Source organism: Fusarium verticillioides, chromosome 2 (assembly GCF_000149555.1).
Source record: "Fusarium verticillioides 7600 chromosome 2, whole genome shotgun sequence".
Classification (NCBI taxonomy): domain Eukaryota; kingdom Fungi; phylum Ascomycota; class Sordariomycetes; order Hypocreales; family Nectriaceae; genus Fusarium; species Fusarium verticillioides.
Window position 1 is genome coordinate 3149986 of NC_031676.1, and position 17179 is coordinate 3167164.

The following is a 17179-nucleotide window of genomic DNA, read 5'->3' on the forward strand; positions in this document are numbered from 1 at the left end:
GAATCGGTTCATTGGGAACATAGCCAGCCAATGTACATATTGGTTACCAGGATCTTGTGATCTATGTGTTGTGGGGTCTTAGCTGCATATAGTGCGATGTATTTGGGCTTGCCCTAGAGTCTGTCACGAGTTTGATGATATGTTACTCGCCATCCAGAATAGCAGTCTTCCATGACATGAGAACGACGGCTGTTCTTGGGTCAAATTAGCATGTATCGTCTTGTGAGAGATAAAAAAAAAGTAACCTGTGTAGTTGATCTAAATTTTACGGTCTAAAATCTCTGTTTGTTAGCTTTAGTAAAGCAACATACCCTACTTGTACTAGAAGGTGTCATGTTGCAGGCTGATAAGTCAATGCGAGCGGCTCTTAGGGTTGGTCCTTCTCAAGTGATTCCATAATGAACCGCCTGGCTAGTCTGTTTTTCGGACTCTGTAAGTATTTCTGTGGGCAGTATCTGGATAGATTTCAACTACCTATGATGGCTCATTTCTCAGGAACGTCTTACATGAGCATCACTCAAATATGGGCTTTCCCCGACTCTTTAGGTGGAAAAACCCGTGCTTGATACCGAATATATGGGTATATTACTGACCCTCTGTGACTTGAGTACATATTATCAGTTTCACATAATCAGTTTCGTCTCAGGGACATCTCCAAGTCCAAACCTACAATTATTGCCAATATTATACCGACAGACTTGAAATATCTCCAGCACGAGGTTAAAACTAGGGATGTGTCAGCAGTACAAAAGGGGGCAGAATCCATAATCATATGGCTACACCGTGAAGGGGTTTTATCAACGACTTTGGCTGATTTCAGCTTTAAATGCATATTGTATCTTGTATAAAAGGACTAATGGGGCAAGCATGACAAAAAGTTTACTTCAAGCTGAAGGGACAGGTCGTTCGAGACGCATTTCTTCTCGTACCGTCTCAGTCTTTTCTTTATATTGCAACTCTTACCGACGCCATTGTAGCTACCATTAAATTTTAATGGGGAAGCAAACATCCTAGTAGCTCACTGGCTGAACAAATCTAGATACATACAGACGTCGATGAGGATGACTCTATACTCGGCAGAAGGGGTCTAACGCTTTGATCTCGGCTCGTATCTAGGCGATTTCTATTGCACCATATTAGATTGTATGCCTCCTTGGTAATGAATTTGCACTTACAGCTAGTCTGCAATATGACACTGTGATTTTGCTTCGTTGAGGGGACTGTAGGCACTGGAGGGCAACTTATGCATCAAAATCACAAAATTTCTGCTTCTCAATTCCGGAAAACATTTTGGAAATCCTCACTTCGCTCAGATCTCATTTCGAGCATTCATTTCGACAGCACAATACAAGTACAGGTTGCAATGAATGAACGGGCAATCGTGCAATTATTGTGCGATGACAAGCCTGTCCCTATCTTGAGATCTGCCCGAGTGTTTTTCCTTGAGTAGTTCCATATCTATCACAACCTCCTGACCCTGGCTTTGTCAATTGGTGTGAAAAAAAGGTTTGAGTCTAGGTTAGCATTTCTCTTTAAGTTTTGTGATAGATAAAGCTTTCAACACCTCGTTCTGGGAAACATTTAGAATTACTGATTGACACTTGCAAACTTCAGACTCCGGATATCTTCAAGTGAAGATATTATTTTCTTAACATGGCTATAGCTATAGTTATAACCACGAACAGAACGAATTGCAAAACAATCTCTTACTGTAACACGCATTTTGAGCTTGTTGGCTCAGGAGTTGAAGACCCCATGTAAGTTAGAAGGAATACAAAGACTCATTTATGCCAATGCTAATGTTCTACCGTATCGTGACAGTTTGTTGCAAATTCGTCTTCGTATTCCCTTTCGATAGTTCCTAACACAGAGTGCATTGCAAGCTTCCATTAGGCAGTCTGTTACCCTAAAGTGAATTAACTTGTCCAATAATGTCCAAATTTAGGCTCGTATTTCCTCAGGCCCTGCAGAGTTTCTAGCAAGAAACTATTTTAGAGCACTTTAAGAGCTCACGAAATCAGTTTGATTGCGTCGGTGGTGACACCGCCTTTGAACCTAGGTGCCTGACTGCAGTTGAGGACATGGGTCACGTGCCCCCGAAGTTGGATGACGGAGAATCCGGAATCGGTCCCACTAACTTCCAGGCCTGGTCCTGCTTCGCTTGGTGGGGACCTACTGACAGGCAGGCAGGAGCCTCTTGCGTGAGCCTCGTCACTGAATCGACCAGCTTGGACTAAACCAAACACGCCCCCACGACCTTAAACTCATCGCAACAACATTGAACTCAAACAATCCCTGAACTCGAACCCTCCAATTCAAACCTTGGCCGATAATTACAGATCTTGAGGGGCCTACATCGCGATCGCTACCATGTCTGACGGAGTTTTAAAGCCCGAGAAGGACTTCTCGAAGGAGGTTGACCAGCAGCTTCCCGAAGCTGAGAAGCTGGCTGCGGTAGGTTTTTGAGCTTTTAGCTACCGATATTGGGCTTTTTCTGACGCTCTGTTTAGTCCGGTAACCTCCAAGGCGCCATTGAGAAGCTTGCTGCGCTCGAGAAGCAAACCCGACAAGTATGCATTGATTCACGCCTGCTCACTCCCCTTCGCCGTTAACCCAGTACTAGGCCTCCGATCTTGCGTCCACATCACGAGTCCTGATCGCAATCGTTACACTATGCAAAAACGCTGGCGACTGGAGCTTGTTGAACGACCAGACCTTGGTCTTGTCCAAGAAGCACAGTCAGCTCAAGCAGGCCATCACCAAGATGGTCCAGACTGTCATGGGCTTCCTTGACGACACTCCCGACCTAAAGACCAAGCTGTCTGTAATCGAGACCCTGCGAACAGTAACAGAAGGAAAGATCTTCGTCGAAGTCGAGCGAGCCCGTGTTACCAAGATCCTGTCCGACATTAAGAAGAAGCAGGGTGATCTAAAATCCGCCACCGAGATTCTTTGCGAGCTTCAAGTCGAGACCTTTGGTTCCATGGATCGACGGGAAAAGACCGAGTTTATTTTGGCGCAGGTCGAGCTATGCATTGAGAGCGGAGACTGGACACAGGCTGCTATTCTAGGACGCAAGATCAGCACTCGCTATCTTTCTCGCAAGCCTAAAAAGACGGCCGAGCAGCTTGAGAAGGAGCAAAAGGAGCGTGAAAAGAAGAAGGCACGCGGCGAGGAGGTTCCCGAGGAGAAGGAGGATGACACAACTGATCTGAAGCTGCGTTACTACGAGCAGCAGATCATCCTTGCCAAACACGAGGAGAAGTACCTGGATGTGTGCAAGCATTATCGGCAGGTTCTGGACACAGAAGCAGTCGAGGAAGACCCGACCAAGCTTCGACCTGTACGTTGACTGCCTCTGAAGTATCGATCTCTTTTGCTAATTTCCTAACCATAGGTCCTGCAACGTATCATCTACTTTGTCATCCTAGCTCCCTATGACAACGAACAGCACGACCTCCTTCACCGAATCCACAAAGACACACGCAACTCTGAAGTTCCAGCCGAAGCAGAACTTCTGCGACTCTTTACTGTTCATGAGTTGATGCGATGGCCAGAGATTTCTAAGAGATTCGGCCCTCACCTCTGCAGTACCGATGTCTTTGACGCCCAGCTGGGTCAATCTTCGGACGACAAGGCTCACCAGCGATGGCAGGATCTGCGAAAGCGAGTGATTGAGCACAACGTCCGAGTTATTGCCAAGTACTATACTCGCATCCAGATGAGCCGCCTGACTCAGCTACTTGATCTTGCCGAGGACGAGACAGAGAAGTACATCAGTGAGCTTGTAACTTCCAAGACTGTCTACGCCAAAATTGACCGACCCGCACGAATTGTAAGCTTCGCAAAGCCTAGAGATGCTGACGATGTCCTCAACGAATGGAGTCACAACATGAAGAGTCTTCTGGGACTATTGGAAAGAATTGATCATCTCATCACCAAGGAGGAGATGATGGCACGAATCCAGCCTGCCAAATAAGATTTTGGAGTACAGGATAGAGCAGTTCATAATTCATGACGGTTTGGGTGGTCTGTAATTATACAGGTTAGATAGTCCTCGGGATGAGGACGTATGACATGGTATTTGGTGTATTTCACCAAGTCTATCTATTCGTATGCGTCTTAGTCTATATGCGTTTTCCCAAAATTCAATGAGAACGTCGCAACAAAAAATCATCCCTCGACAAGAATTTTCATTACCGCTCTACTCTATGCTCATTGTTCTGACCATGCTCCTTGATGAAGCCAGCCAGAGGCGCTGCCCACTGTTTGGACACAGGTACGTGGTGACCTCCTGGGTGAACAAGTACGAGAGGGTCTTGACAACGATCTGTGAGAGCTCGGCTTCGACTCTCGTCAACCACTGTGTCAAGACTACCAAGGAAGTGTAATGAAGGAGTCTTGATCTTGGGCTCATAGCAGAACTGGAGCGAGTTGGGGGTGGCCCAGAATCCGGAGTACGAAACAACGAACTTAAGAGCCTTCCCAGAGTTTGCTTCTCTGAGGCCTCTCGCCCAATCTCCCTCCTTTCCTTCAGGCAGAGTGCGTTCTGGCTCAAGAGCAGCTGCTACAAGTGCAGCCATGGCACCACCCTGGCTGAAACCGCACACTGCATCGATGCCCTCTGCTTCTCGAATGGCATGTCCAACAGTAGCCATGCCCTCGTCGAACAGTCGATAATTTCCGGTGGCTTCATCTTTGCGGAACCATGCCCATGTATCGGGTTGGTAGTCCTCTGGCTGAGGCTCCTCAGGGGGTTGATAGCCTGGAATGTCTTCTGGACTTAGGCGGTTGGGACCAGTGGCATAAAGGAAGACAGGGAGAAGTGAGATAGGGTTGAGTAATTTGACAAGTGTCTTCTCCAAGGCACGAGTTTTGGCTCGGAATAGAGCGCCAGATTGTGTGTAGCCTGGTGATAAATGTCAGTGAGGGACTTGTGAAATTACGAGTGAGTCCAGGGTATGCTAAAGATGACCGAGAGTCATTTGGAATGCGTCTCTTTGCATGAATGTCATGGTTACTCACCATGAAGCATGAGAATCTTGACCTCGTGTTTTCCATTGCCATTCGGCTTAGGAGCTGTGGTCGCGGTCATTGTAGATAAGCAAACTTTGTATGAAGAAAAGGTGAAAGATGAGGCTCGTCTAATCGTAGTCACAGTTGGTCTAGCAGCAGAAAAAGTACTAAGAAGAAAACGCATCTATAGAGAAGTGATGGAATGCTGGAGCGGACTTAAATCGGTGCTGATAGCAAGGTTGTAGGCCGTATGAGTCGAGCGTGGAGAGTAATAATGGCAAATTTAGGAGAAAGAAGCTCTTATGATTTGTCAGTGGGAGAAATCTCTCTCGAAGGGCGTCGGGCCGTTGCTTAACATGACGGTACTTTAACCCCACCACAAACGTTATCAACAATTTAGCAATGGCTGGTTAATCAAGGTCTTTAGACATGTTCTCTTAAACTTGCAGTTTCATCCGATAGTTGAGATCTATTATGAGAGGCTATCCACTAATCATATCCAGTATGGCTATTGTCAACAGTTTCACGTCTTGACGTACAAGCCTTCTCGTCGGAGGATTATATCGAGAGGGTCTGGAAGCAATGGGATGCATCTGCATGAAACAGACGCAGACACAATACAAAGTAAGTACAGAAACGAGATATCATGTGGCCATGATGATGGACCACTACATCCACAAAAGCTTAATAGCCAGTATGTCGTGGTGAGTATTGGGCCATAGTTCATCTTCCTTGCACAAAAATAGAAATAAACCACGGAGCATGATGGTAGATTTCAGAGTGAGTCAAGGGTTGAGCATGTCACATAACCAGACCAGACTTGGTCTTGCTTCCCGCACAATCGGGCATCCGGAGTTCAAGGGCATTCGCCGTTCGCAGTTATATCCATGGGAAACTTTCGTATGATCGTTGTGTAGGTCAATTAAGCCCCTTTTTCGATTTTATGATACAATTCCATCTCGTGAACCATGGCCTCGCGTTCGAGCGGGTCGATTATGCGTGCTAGCTGGACGAAATCCCATTTCCTTCCCATCAAACTCAGTGACCGCCAGACTTGGCGTTGGGGTTACGGGGGTCGTTCTTCCACTCGGCAGCTGTTGTATCTAATTAGTCGTCGCTCTGTGCTCATCTGATGGGGGTCGTACAGTTCATCATCGCGGTCTGGGCGGAGTTGACGCCATAGGCAATGACAACACCTATATCAAGAATCAATTGCTGTCCGAAACTCATCAAAAGACCAATCGAAGTCGGGTACGGCGCTATATGATCGGGAAAGAATCGTTTTGTCGGATGAATTGCGCAACATCACGTACCGGCAGCGAAGAAGGGCCAGTAAGGCTTCACTAATGGAGGAGTCAGCGAGACACGTTCACGGTGACGCAGATAGACGGGTCACAATGGAACATACAGAAGGGAGCGTTGAACTTCTTGAGGGGTTGAACACCGAGCCAAGACATGATGACGGATTTCGTGGGTATCGTGGGAGGTAGGTTCGGTTTGATGGATTGTATCGCTTCAAGATTGAGATTGCTACAGGACGAGCCTTTTTCCGAACGGCACAGCTCCGAGCGGGTTCTGCCGAAGCCGAGCCCGGATGGTTTTCTGTGTGCCTTGAGGCTGAGGCAGAAAGAGTTGGGAGTTGCTGAGTAAGGAGGGTACGTACCTTGCCATAGCTGAGGAACAGCAGGCCCAACCGAACCGAACCCCGCATTCTTCGACGCGCTAATGGAAGCTTAGGTTTACACGTGACGGAGCCGGGGTGACATCATCAGATAGCTCCCCAAGCTCCAGCTTTAAGAAGGTAGTGTACGTACTTCAAACCGTCTGATCTCATCACTCCTGTTTCCCTCAATTAAATCACTCTATTTTGTCCTTGTTTCTCTGTCAAAGGCTCATAGAGTCTGTACTCGTCATACTCGTCATTCAAAACAACCAAGACTTACCCAAAAAGTGCGGGGTGAATTATACATTCACTGGGCGTGTAACCGAAAGCCGTTCCGTCCCTCCAACTCTAAGCTGCCCAATCGTCCACGCGCTTCGCCCTCCTCCTTAGGTTTGCCAGTGCCAGGGCAATCTCAACCAAAAGGTGCTTTGATACCACCTTGACGCTTAAACGCCTGCCTTCCCGCTTCTGCTGTGCCCTGCCAGCATTTGATTGCCACCAATCCTGCCGCATCTGACCTTCTGCTTCCGTCTCCTCGGTGTATTTTCTCCTTTCAGCATATCCCCTGTCCGTCTTGGTCCCTCTAAGATCTACAACCGCACAACTCCAACGTTTGACGTTTTAACGTTGTTGTCATCTGCAAGATCGCCCGCAATCTCCCCGCGCCCGCGCCAGTGTCAGCTTTATTAGACACCAATTGCGCCCCATCCACCTCGACACTTTGCATCTCCATTCCTCACCGCACCTCAATCAAAGCTCTAAGCTCCAACCATCCTCAAAATGCTCAGTCGTCAATTTGCACGCGCCGCTGCCGTCACTCCTCTCGCAGGCGTGCGAGCTCTGAGTTCGACTGCTATCCTTAACGGTCGCACACCTTCACTGGGAGATGTCAACCCTACACATGCAGAGGTCGATAAGTTCAGTCAGAAGCAGAAGGAATTCCGCGATCACCTGGTCGAGGCACAGAAGAAGCGAGAAGCCAGTTCGTTGCCCTCTCACCCGCAGTCTGCTAACGTTCCTTTCAACGCGTCGGTCGAGGGCTCACAGAATGACCATGTAGGACGCTCTAAGGAGGTGAAGGAGCCTGAACCTTCCCGCAAGGCGGGCCCTTTGACGAACCTCATTTACGGTACCAAGGAGGGTCGTGAGCTCGATGCTCAGCTCGAAGCAAGCTTCAGTCAAGTTCTTGCCCGTGGCAAGTACGTCCATTCGATCGTTCTTCACGAAGTCAAGCCTGAGAAGGTTGACGAGTATGTCGATCTCGTCGGGAAATGGTATCCCAAGATGGCGAACGCCCCGGAGAACAAGGTGAATTTGGTCGGAAGCTGGAGGACAGAAGTTGGCGATTGTGATACCTTCGGTAGGTTATGATTAATTGCATTATGCTTTCTGACAACTAACCATCTCAACAGTCCACATCTGGGAATACCAAAAATACGAAGGTTACCATCAATCCCGATACTCAATTACTCACCATCCCGAATTTGCCGACTTTGATAATAAGCTAAAGGGCCTAATCAACTCGAAGAACGTCTCTCTTATGCAAGAATTCTCTTTCTGGCCAACCACCCCCCCACGATCGCTCGGTGGCATCTTTGAGTTGCGTTCTTACACGCTGCACCCCGGCAACCTGCTGGAGTGGGAGACACACTGGCGACGAGGTCTCAAGGCCCGCCGTGAGGTTATGGAGGGTGTAGGCGCTTGGTTCGTTCAGATTGGCGATCTTAACACAGTCCACCATCTGTGGCAGTTTGCCAATCTTGAGGAGCGTCGAGGCCGTCGTGAACAGAGCTGGCAGGTCGAGGGCTGGAGTGACACAGTCCACAAGACAGTGCCTCTTATCCAGAGCATGAAGTCAAGGATCCTCGTCCCAATGCCTTGGTCTCCTGTTCGATAAATGTTCAAGCGACAACACTGCCGCCGCTCTCACTCCATAGTATTCTGATCATCTCACCGGCCTGGTCAAATCCAGGCTGAACATGCCTCCTGTACGAGATAAGAGGCTGTCTCTTTCCGTTTTTACAGCATAGTCCATTTTGTTTATGTCAAGAGTCTTTACGGTTTTAGCAGAGGAGCGGTGGAATGTGGATTATGGATTGCATGGATAGATGTATTATCTAAATTTCTGCAAGTTCATCTGAAACCGAACAACGAGTATTTATAACATCGCGACATAAAGTGATGCCGATTTAACGCTTTCGAAGCCTATGATAATTCGAAACAAGCTTGGAAGCGAAAACCCCGCCCAATAACAACCATTTTCACCTTAACGCCAAGGGTATCCAATCAGTTTACATGCAAAGCTGCTCACATGGCCTTTCCCCTCACTTCTAAGAGTCAACACTTAGGACCTCAGCAATGTTCCTTCGGGCTTGGCCAAGCATGTGACTGAGGTAGCTAAGCTTGGACTGAATAGATATGAGACTCGGATCTGCGCTTTCGACGCGTACCTTTTCCCGGACATAGACTTCCTGAATATCGTTACTATCCACTTCTGCAGCGGACGATCCTGGCTCCGGGGTATGGCGGGCACTGCCCCGCTTCGAGCCGCCAATGTTGGACCCCTGTGTGTTATACCGGAAAACGGTGTCCATCTCGTCATGCTCCAGCCGACGTACAGTTCCAAAGGCTAGACCGAGCTTGGTGCCAAAATGAACATGCGCATGAACAGGTTCTAGAGCACGCAGCCACAGAATTATGCAGCTTTCTTGAAGACCTAGATAAAAGCTGAGGTTGGGCCCAATTGATGGCACAAACTGATCTGGTGAACACGAGCACATCTGCCAAGCAGGATCAGAGTCTGTTAAAGGAGGTCCTTTAAGAATAGCTGATGAATCGGAGAGAGAATCAGCAAGGATGCTGAGAGTAGAGGCGAGTGAGCTAGCGTCCTGTGGTTTAGACAAAGTAATAGCGAGGAGATCTATGGACTGGTTTAGGTAGCCGTGCAAAGCATCGAGGCCTTGGATATGGGTGGCTTTGGACTGCGAGAGGGACAGTGTCTGTGGAGGTATCGTTCGAAGCTGGAGGTGTATAGTCTGCGATCGAAGGACGTCAGCATGCAGAACGAAGCTGGAGCTAGAGCTGCACGCAGGGAGGCATGAGCTCAACAAGCAGCCTTACGCCTTTAACAATACGAGTACCGACACGAGTGAGCGTGCCCTTCACTTTTTCGTTACGCGGCGTACTCATGACGAGTGTACTGCCCGGATCGATAGGCGCGAGGAGCGCATAGCAATCCTCGAGGCCGTGTTTAAGATCGCGGCAGACCTCGAGTGTCTCGTCGACGATCCAATCGAGTTCGCGTACCTTATCAAAGTAGATCAGCATATTTTCTTGGCTTATTTCCTCTCGTTTCGCTTCGCCGCAGGAGGTCGCAGTACCTGGGTTTCGGAGGCTTTAAGTCTGAGCTCGGCTGGCGAGACAGGAGGCCAGATTGCAATGGACATTATGAACAGGTGCCTAGCTGATCGATACTACTCGGGTAGCAAGGTAGGCAGCCATGAGAGAAGATAACGGCGGCAAGGTTATGGGGATGACGGACCGAGACTGATCAGGAACGAGTTGGAGATGGACGAGTAGCCCGAAAGAATATTGACTCTAGGTGAGCTCAGCCGACAGCTTCAAGATGACGTTTGTAGCGGGCCGCTGGGACGCTAGAAACGCTACATTTGGGGTGCATGAGCTGCGCCACAGATCTGTGGCGCTCTCGTGCTCAACTTTGAAAGGAAGATTTTACGACAATGATATAAAGTTTATTGACATATAAAAATTGTTCTCATCATCTAATTCAAATCTTTCAAAAAGTATCGATTCGAAGGTCGCTTTCTCACCGCAGTTTATGAAAGCATCGCGATAGTAGCGGCGGTGTCCGTATCTCAGACCCTTTTTGCTCTTCCTTTCTATTCATGTCTTCTTCCCATCACTTCAACTTCTGCTCACGCTAGGCATCATCCATCATCAAGCATCCTTGAAAACTGAGGCGGCTAGAAACAATCGATTCAAAAGGAGGACTCGTGACATTTACAAAGTTGGATTTGTTTAAGCACATTCCTTCAAAACCTGTAAAAAAGTTCTTTTTCAGTGTTCATTTGCCGATCAATATCAGGCAGCGAAAACTCATAAAAACGACAATATGGCTTCGACCGAGGCTTCCAAGGCTCCAAGCAAGGTATATGGTACCTTGAGTAAGCTGCCTGCTATTTCAGAAGGTACAGTTTTCACAAAAATACTACGAATGTGTGACTAACACTTCCCAGGCGCTCGTGTCGAGAAACGCCCTTTAACCAGGCGCCAGGCGCCAGCATCATCCAAATCTCGCATCATCTACGTGTCTTCAAGGACACCGTTCATGGCTGTGGTCAAGCGTGCCCGTAAACAGCTTGATGACTCACTCAAGACAACTGGCGCAGCACCCAAGTACGCGTCCCTACACTCGCGTGTTGAGGCGCTGCAGCGACATAGCGGCGGAGATGTGGACAGTACTGCCGTGACACTGGCAGGAACGGGTAAAGCTATTGAGAAGATCCTCGCGGTCGCGAGTTGGTTTGAGCAGGAGGGAGACTGTGAAGTGGAGATCACGACAGGAACCGTCGGAGCCGTGGACGATGTGGTGGCCAGTGGAGACGAGGAGGACCAGAGTCGCCTGAGGAAGCTCAGTTGTCTGGAACTCCGGATTAAGCTCAAGTGAGATAGGTCCGTAGGCACGGCGATATGGATTCAGGGACACGGCAGCAAGACTGTGTTGCATCAGATCTACATGGCAAGTAACATTGCATCGAATCCTGGATTAGCATTGTGTTTTGCTGACAGTTTCCCCATAGAACAAAGTCCACGGCGTCCGAGTCGGAATGCGCGGGTATGTACAACGGCCACACAAAACAAGCCAATTTGACAGTATCGAGATCTAAGTTGACTTCGATAATTGAGGAGCTGAGGGCTTGGGTCAGCTCGAGAGACAGTGATTATGAATCAATCAGCCAAGCCAAATCAGAGGCCGCTTGACCTTCGGGCATAGTCCTAATAAGCAATAGAAATTGGCGTGACCGACTGATCAAGAATTGGTCCATGATAGCCGCCCAAGGAGGAGAACGTTCTTGCTTGATAATGATAACTCGGAAACGCACCCTCGGTATATTATGACCCGAGCAAGAGACCGACGTAAGTACCGGATGGAATTACATGCACCAAAATTGAGATGGAATGTTAGCTTGTCGTCAAATAACGCTATATGGTTTTGAGTAGGGAGGTCATTCAATTCATCACTACCCAACCAAATGAGGATTAAGGAATAGATGGGAAAGTCTCAAGATCCAATGTCTACGCCGCTCAATGCATCGTCATCATCCGTCCATTTCCTCCTATTTGCTAACCGGGTCGAAAACTGACTCGGCTATTTAAAGACCAACTCCCGTGGTGCGCCGAGGGATCCGCTATCCAGTCAGGATCCCTTATGCAATGCTAAATATGTCGTTTCTGTCAAGTCAAGTCAAGTCAAGTCATTCGGATCTTTCGCTTGCTGGTGATTTGCGAATTTTCATGTAACACGGTAGGCACTGCGACTTGTGATTAGGCACGGCCTTGTAAGATGGGGACTATGACTCAAGAGAGGGACTTACTCGATAACCAAGTGCTCGCCACGCCAGGCACCACTGGCCACCCATAATCCACAGTTGACGATTTCGGCGTAACGCTTGTCGGATGTCTTGAACGTGGCGAACATGCGGAATCCATATCGTCGTGGGTCAATGTCCTTGGGGGCCCGAGGGCTTAATAGAGTGTCGAGAACATCTGCGGGTCCTGAGAGAGAACCGCGAGTGCGCATTTCGAGACTGGCCGATGAGTTAGTTAAACCCAAGTCTAGTGACTTGTAAGAATTCTGAAAACTTACAGTGCAGGCTGTTCATCACTTGTTTGGACGACAAAGGCGCCCTCGACAAGCCTCATGGGCCTAAAACCGCGTGCCTGGCCAAGATCATATCCGCCTGCCTATACACCACACATAAAATCCTCCTCAGTCAGCCACGAATTGGATAAAGTGTAGAATTCTAAAAGGGGTTGGGGGGGTGTGTGAAAAAGGGGAAAACGCACAATGACGCGGCCGTGGCCAAAAGATCCGGACCTATAGTACAAGTTAGTTGGCCTTCTAACATAGCCTTCATAAGCAAAAGCAGCTAACTCACCAAACTCCCGCTGCTACGGTGGTAATTTCCTTGGTGTTGCCTGAGTCAACATGGACAGCCTCTTGATTTAAACGAACAGCGATTCGAAAATCAAAGTCGAGGGCAGGCATCGGAAAGGCGAGTCCAGGACATGGGAAGTGGTTCAGAGAGCGTTGGCAGGCCTCTTCAACGGTTCTAAGAAGTACCAAAGTATAGTCAGCATTTCAACGTCCGAACCAATTCGGCAATCCTAGATGTTTCTTCCAACTTACTTGCCAGGTCCCTCTCGACATTCGCGCTCAGCCTGAACTCTATATAAAAGACCTCCGTCGTTGAAACATCCACCCCCTGATACAGTATCTTGTGATTGTGGGGTCGGCTGCAGTGGTGGTATTCTAGAATCCCACTCGGCTGGCTTGTCGGGGACTGGGTAAAAGGGAGTCGAGTGAGGCATGCATGTGGATTCAGAAAAATCGGTGGGAGCAGTACTAGTTGGTAACGAGAACGAGAGAGTATCGGTTTCGGTCGCCATGATTATGTTGTTCCTTGGTGTAGGTAGATGTTGAAATTGAAAGCGAGTATTTGAATGAGACGCCTTATGGCAGTCTAATGTCGCAATACGAGGATTCGGGTGTGTTGGAAACCTTATGATAACATCTGCGTACTACCGTCGAATAATTGAAAGGATTGAAGGCTTGTGAAATTGACAGGACGATTTGGGTTGGTATATATAACGTTATTGCTCGCGGATATGCTATCGGGGCGGATTGATGGCGGGAGGCGGCAACTTATATGGTCCTGTCGGCTTGGCTTGGTTGTGTAAGCGGTTTGTGGATGCAAAAGTCGCAATCCCCGAACCCCGAAGGAAGTTTAATAATGATGGTCGACTTTAATTATTTCGAGTAATGGTGAGATCGTGTTCGTGAGATGTTATAACGTCGTCAATCAATATATCAGTGATGAAATGATGAACTACAAACACGCAAGAAGGTCAGGGCAACGCAGGACAGGATCGGCCAAGGTATTTAAGATGGAGGTCAACCAACACCACGGATAACGAGATCCATCCATTATGATTACCCAACCCATGGCATGCCGTAAAAGTATTCAAGCTAGGGGGGCGTGTAGGGCGTACTGCAACTCCAGGCCCAAGGTAAGGTACGCTACATCTCAGCTACAACTTGTACAGTACAGTCAAGTCCAACAAGGGCGTGGCTTCTGGCCCGTTTTGTCATGCTTGCAAATCTCCAGATTCCATGGACGGGTTTAGCCCTCAAGTCCTGCGGTTGTACACTGCCTACTGAAGCTTCCGGACAAGGCCAAAGTTCCAAAGCCAACTCACTACTAAGCAGAACTCCTCCTACTTTACAGGTGTGGCTGACCTGTGCACCTCAGGGTCCAATTACAGAGCAATTCGTACCCGTACAGGAGACTATATCCGCGGCTTTAGAGGGCGCGCTCCGGACGAAGACATGAAATGCGGGTTCCATCGCCGATCAAGGTGGAGATCATGTTAAGAATCAGACCCGACAAGACGGAAGGCTTTCGTTTTGCAGTTAGTGCACTAACCATTCGTCGAGGTACAGGTATCATCAGTACATGCACCTATATGTGATCCCAGATCTTGACATGGCGAGTCAGGCTTGTCTTTGGAGGGCTTTCCCTATCCCACCTTCAGCGGCCGAATGCCTTACAAACAGTGCCTACCCGAGCCGAAGAGCCCTATTGATTATGCAAATGTTGGGACTTAAGCCTGTAAGTCCGCTCAGGAGCGGGGCTTGCTTGATTCGGCATCCTCGGAGAGTCTACAAGAACCGAGAGGCCCGGGTGTGGCAAGCGAACGACGATAATTAATCAATTAAACTCTGTGGCAGAGTAAGCCAAGATTGGTCTCTTCTTGGAAGCTGTTGCTGTTGCTAATATCCATTGTCTATCTGTATCTGAGTCCCTTCGTTGTGGCGGCTGCCGGGCAAAGAGCAAAGCCCGTTGTGTCAGAATCCGGACCTTGGAGATGCTGGGCTGACAAATTGAAGGGTTGTCAAGTCCACGATTATTACCCGAATAGGAATAAGATCATGATGCAGCTGCTAGGGCTGTAGGATCCGTCATCATGAGGAGGATTGGTCAAGCAGTCGATTCCTTTGTTTGTTTTGTTTTGTTTTGTTCTGTTCTGTTTCGTCGCTATGAATATCATGCTGTTGGTGTACAACACATCGTCCATCCATCCACCAGTTTATTATTACGCATGGTAGCACTCGATAACGCACATCTGCACGTTGTCAACCTACATATTATGCAGATCAGAGCTTCTTGAGCTCTTATGTCGTACAACATGCTCTTCGAAATGGGGGCGGGGGAGCTTGCTTTCGACCTCTCATGGTTGGGATTATCATGATTACTCTGTGCCAAGAAAAACCATGCCCTCCATCAAAGGTGACACCCAATTCAACGTGGAGGACTAACCTACGTCGAGCTGCAGACGGAAAGGGAGGACGGGATGCAACATGATAGGTTGGTGAAGATCATGTTGACCTAGTAGGATCTTGAATTCCGAAACCACCAAAAACCAGAGTTCATCATACCGATCCACAGTTCTGTTCAACGTAGTCTACGGATTTAACAAGAACGGTGCCTACGGGCCGCTGGTCTACATACGCTAAAGTCCATGATACTAGACAAAACACCAAGACAACTACGGAGTAGCTCGGGCGTTTATTACCGCGCGCGCCCCCTATGTCATGTCCTGTAATAGGCGTAGACATGGCATGTCAAGAATATGATTTTGTTTCCGAGCCTAGGCACTCCCTCGGCAAGTTTGTAAGTGAACGGAATTTTCGGATTCGTAAAGAGTTCGCCTTCAATAATGACTTAATCCCGGGCTTAGAGTCGGCTTTGGCCTAGAAAGCTGATCAACAAACAAGAATTGTTGGAAATCCGGAATGGTTTCTGCGCGCGCCTACGATGAACTCAAGAAGTTGCTGAAAAAGCATCACCGATTTAGTGCTTCGTCAGCAAGCGTCGGGGTTTAAATCGAGCTGCATATGGATTTTGGCTGACGCTATGGATTCTACGGAGCATAGATCCTACGACCACCATGGATATGTAACTACAATTCACAGTAAGTCCGAACTGGCCAGACACAGCCTGGAGACTCGAGAGGTCATTCTCAAAGATCACAAGGTGAACGAACTGCTTAGCAGTGTTGGAAAAGCTATGTTGACCAATAACCTCGAACGGCACTGTAATTAACAGTCCCAATTGATGTCTCGCTGGGAAGATGCAATCCGACAACATGACGCTTGGCTACGGCTTGTCGGCATGAAGTAATGAAGTTGAGCTTGGCTGTCCTGCTATCATTCCAGTTCATATCTCACTCAATCTTATCTGTCACAGTGTTAGACCGCAAACAAGAGCTAGGATGTTGTGAAGGGGAGACAATAGAACTCTGACCCTTAATCACCAGTCACAAAATTAATCTCAAGGCATCCTAATTCTAGACTAAATGCTCCTAATTCTGTCATCACATGCCTAGACTAAGGTATGTAGAGCCATGCCTCTTCAATGTTCTGGAACAAAGAATACCACTGCTGCTACCATCTAGTCTCCCCTAAGGAATGAAACAGAGGAGCTCGGCACTTGAGACCGAGATGAGAACTTTGTCAGATGTTTGCTCACCTATGCGAAACGCAAACTGCTTCGCGAAGTGCACACAGATTTTCCCGCTACACAAGATTTAGGAGCGGTCGCCAAATCACGTTGTATACCCATGCCGAAAGCCAAATATTTCCATGTTCGCTCATAACGAAGAAACGTTGATTTTTCCGTCCCTCAGGGGGGTTTTAACCTGGACCCCCTTTACAACAAGTCTCCGCTCTTTTCACGATGATCGTGGTCCTTTGATCGCCGACACGCAAGCAGGTTCCATTGTAACAGGATTCGAAGCAGCGACTGAGAGGCTGTAACAGAGATGCTCCGCGGACAACCCCTGCCCTCGCCTGTTTCGAAATCTCCAACGTAACGCTAGAAAAGGCTTGTTCTGCAACCTTATTCCGAAAGTGGCACTGTATTTCGCGATCAACAGTATGTGTCACTTGGTGAGACGAATTGTGATCCAGGATATGTGCACCAGCCCGGCAAACGGCAAGCCGCAACTCCTGACGGGTTTGATTTTCTGTCAGGGCAGTCTAGCTCGCTCTGGCAAGTCAAGTTATTGCACCATTGTTGCACCTTGTGCCATCAGCGAACCGTCCAGGTAACATATCTGAATCGAGATGAGGTTAGATCTCAACTGGGTCGAATCGGTCGGCGGGCGCATTACTGTGTCAAAATTGTGGTTGGGACA

At 48.3% G+C, this 17179-nt stretch overlaps 8 protein-coding genes across 9 annotated transcripts; 3 read left to right on the forward strand and 5 right to left on the reverse strand.

Annotated features, from left to right (window-relative positions):
• Window positions 1–2174: 2174 nt before the first annotated feature.
• On the forward strand, window positions 2175–5192 carry FVEG_03982 (26S proteasome regulatory subunit N5). The gene is made up of 4 exons (XM_018891665.1): window positions 2175–2454; window positions 2511–2570; window positions 2624–3343; window positions 3398–5192. The coding sequence occupies exons 1-4, from the start codon at window positions 2371–2373 to the stop codon at window positions 3977–3979; spliced, it is 1446 nt and encodes a 481-aa protein (XP_018748220.1). The 5' UTR covers window positions 2175–2370; the 3' UTR covers window positions 3980–5192.
• Window positions 3964–5319, reverse strand: FVEG_03981 (hypothetical protein). The gene is made up of 2 exons (XM_018891664.1): window positions 5026–5319; window positions 3964–4909 (listed from the first exon to the last, which is right to left on the reverse strand). The coding sequence occupies exons 1-2, from the start codon at window positions 5198–5200 to the stop codon at window positions 4197–4199; spliced, it is 888 nt and encodes a 295-aa protein (XP_018748219.1). The 5' UTR covers window positions 5201–5319; the 3' UTR covers window positions 3964–4196.
• Window positions 5320–5786: 467 nt separating this feature from the next.
• FVEG_03980 (F-type H+-transporting ATPase subunit J) lies at window positions 5787–6597 on the reverse strand. The gene is made up of 4 exons (XM_018891663.1): window positions 6425–6597; window positions 6330–6359; window positions 6162–6212; window positions 5787–6110 (listed from the first exon to the last, which is right to left on the reverse strand). Exons 1-4 carry the CDS (start codon window positions 6471–6473, stop codon window positions 6055–6057), a joined length of 186 nt encoding a protein of 61 aa, XP_018748218.1. The 5' UTR covers window positions 6474–6597; the 3' UTR covers window positions 5787–6054.
• Window positions 6598–7027: 430 nt separating this feature from the next.
• Window positions 7028–7192, reverse strand: FVEG_15376 (hypothetical protein; the record flags this gene model as incomplete). The annotated part of the gene is made up of 1 exon (XM_018904503.1): window positions 7028–7192. One exon carries the CDS (start codon window positions 7190–7192, stop codon window positions 7028–7030), a length of 165 nt encoding a protein of 54 aa, XP_018748217.1.
• Window positions 7193–7459: 267 nt separating this feature from the next.
• FVEG_03979 (hypothetical protein) lies at window positions 7460–8576 on the forward strand (the record flags this gene model as incomplete). Its single annotated transcript, XM_018891662.1, has 3 exons — window positions 7460–7661; window positions 7740–8039; window positions 8092–8576. 3 exons carry the CDS (start codon window positions 7460–7462, stop codon window positions 8574–8576), a joined length of 987 nt encoding a protein of 328 aa, XP_018748216.1.
• Window positions 8577–8752: 176 nt separating this feature from the next.
• Window positions 8753–10304, reverse strand: FVEG_03978 (hypothetical protein). 2 transcript variants are annotated; one of them, XM_018891660.1, is made up of 3 exons: window positions 10060–10304; window positions 9800–9985; window positions 8753–9714 (listed from the first exon to the last, which is right to left on the reverse strand). In XM_018891660.1, exons 1-3 carry the CDS (start codon window positions 10123–10125, stop codon window positions 9010–9012), a joined length of 957 nt encoding a protein of 318 aa, XP_018748214.1. In that variant the 5' UTR covers window positions 10126–10304; the 3' UTR covers window positions 8753–9009. The 2 variants fall into 2 exon arrangements, with proteins under 2 accessions (XP_018748214.1, XP_018748215.1); XM_018891661.1 differs by having other exon boundaries at window positions 9800–10304.
• A 507-nt stretch (window positions 10305–10811) lies between these two features.
• On the forward strand, window positions 10812–11392 carry FVEG_03977 (hypothetical protein; the record flags this gene model as incomplete). The annotated part of the gene is made up of 2 exons (XM_018891659.1): window positions 10812–10887; window positions 10936–11392. 2 exons carry the CDS (start codon window positions 10812–10814, stop codon window positions 11364–11366), a joined length of 507 nt encoding a protein of 168 aa, XP_018748213.1. The 3' UTR covers window positions 11367–11392.
• Window positions 11393–11685: 293 nt separating this feature from the next.
• FVEG_03976 (hypothetical protein) lies at window positions 11686–13896 on the reverse strand. Its single transcript, XM_018891658.1, has 6 exons — window positions 13110–13896; window positions 12859–13032; window positions 12767–12797; window positions 12567–12664; window positions 12295–12507; window positions 11686–12231 (listed from the first exon to the last, which is right to left on the reverse strand). Exons 1-6 carry the CDS (start codon window positions 13367–13369, stop codon window positions 12213–12215), a joined length of 795 nt encoding a protein of 264 aa, XP_018748212.1. The 5' UTR covers window positions 13370–13896; the 3' UTR covers window positions 11686–12212.
• Between the last annotated feature and the right edge of the window lie 3283 nt (window positions 13897–17179).

Excerpts from the sequence above, each read along its gene's own strand:
- FVEG_03982 (XM_018891665.1), top strand. The coding sequence starts at position 2,371 with ATGTCTGACGGAGTTTTAAAGCCCGAGAAGGACTTCTCGAAGGAGGTT. Across the intron at positions 2,455-2,510 it reads AAGCTGAGAAGCTGGCTGCG|TCCGGTAACCTCCAAGGCGC; the intron begins GTAGGTTTTTGA and ends CGCTCTGTTTAG. Across the intron at positions 3,344-3,397 it reads ACCCGACCAAGCTTCGACCT|GTCCTGCAACGTATCATCTA; the intron begins GTACGTTGACTG and ends TCCTAACCATAG.
- FVEG_03981 (XM_018891664.1), bottom strand. The coding sequence starts at position 5,200 with ATGCGTTTTCTTCTTAGTACTTTTTCTGCTGCTAGACCAACTGTGACT. Across the intron at positions 4,910-5,025 it reads CAAGATTCTCATGCTTCATG|GCTACACACAATCTGGCGCT; the intron begins GTGAGTAACCAT and ends ATTTATCACCAG.
- FVEG_03980 (XM_018891663.1), bottom strand. The coding sequence starts at position 6,473 with ATGTCTTGGCTCGGTGTTCAACCCCTCAAGAAGTTCAACGCTCCCTTC. Across the intron at positions 6,213-6,329 it reads CTGGCCCTTCTTCGCTGCCG|GTGTTGTCATTGCCTATGGC; the intron begins GTACGTGATGTT and ends TTCTTGATATAG. Across the intron at positions 6,111-6,161 it reads CCAGACCGCGATGATGAACT|CTGCCGAGTGGAAGAACGAC; the intron begins GTACGACCCCCA and ends TAGATACAACAG.
- FVEG_03978 (XM_018891660.1), bottom strand. The coding sequence starts at position 10,125 with ATGTCCATTGCAATCTGGCCTCCTGTCTCGCCAGCCGAGCTCAGACTT. Across the intron at positions 9,986-10,059 it reads TTAAAGCCTCCGAAACCCAG|GTACGCGAACTCGATTGGAT; the intron begins GTACTGCGACCT and ends TACTTTGATAAG. Across the intron at positions 9,715-9,799 it reads GTACTCGTATTGTTAAAGGC|ACTATACACCTCCAGCTTCG; the intron begins GTAAGGCTGCTT and ends CTTCGATCGCAG.
- FVEG_03976 (XM_018891658.1), bottom strand. The coding sequence starts at position 13,369 with ATGGCGACCGAAACCGATACTCTCTCGTTCTCGTTACCAACTAGTACT. Across the intron at positions 12,798-12,858 it reads ACCGTAGCAGCGGGAGTTTG|GTCCGGATCTTTTGGCCACG; the intron begins GTGAGTTAGCTG and ends CTTGTACTATAG. Across the intron at positions 12,665-12,766 it reads TTGGCCACGGCCGCGTCATT|GCAGGCGGATATGATCTTGG; the intron begins GTGCGTTTTCCC and ends TGTGGTGTATAG.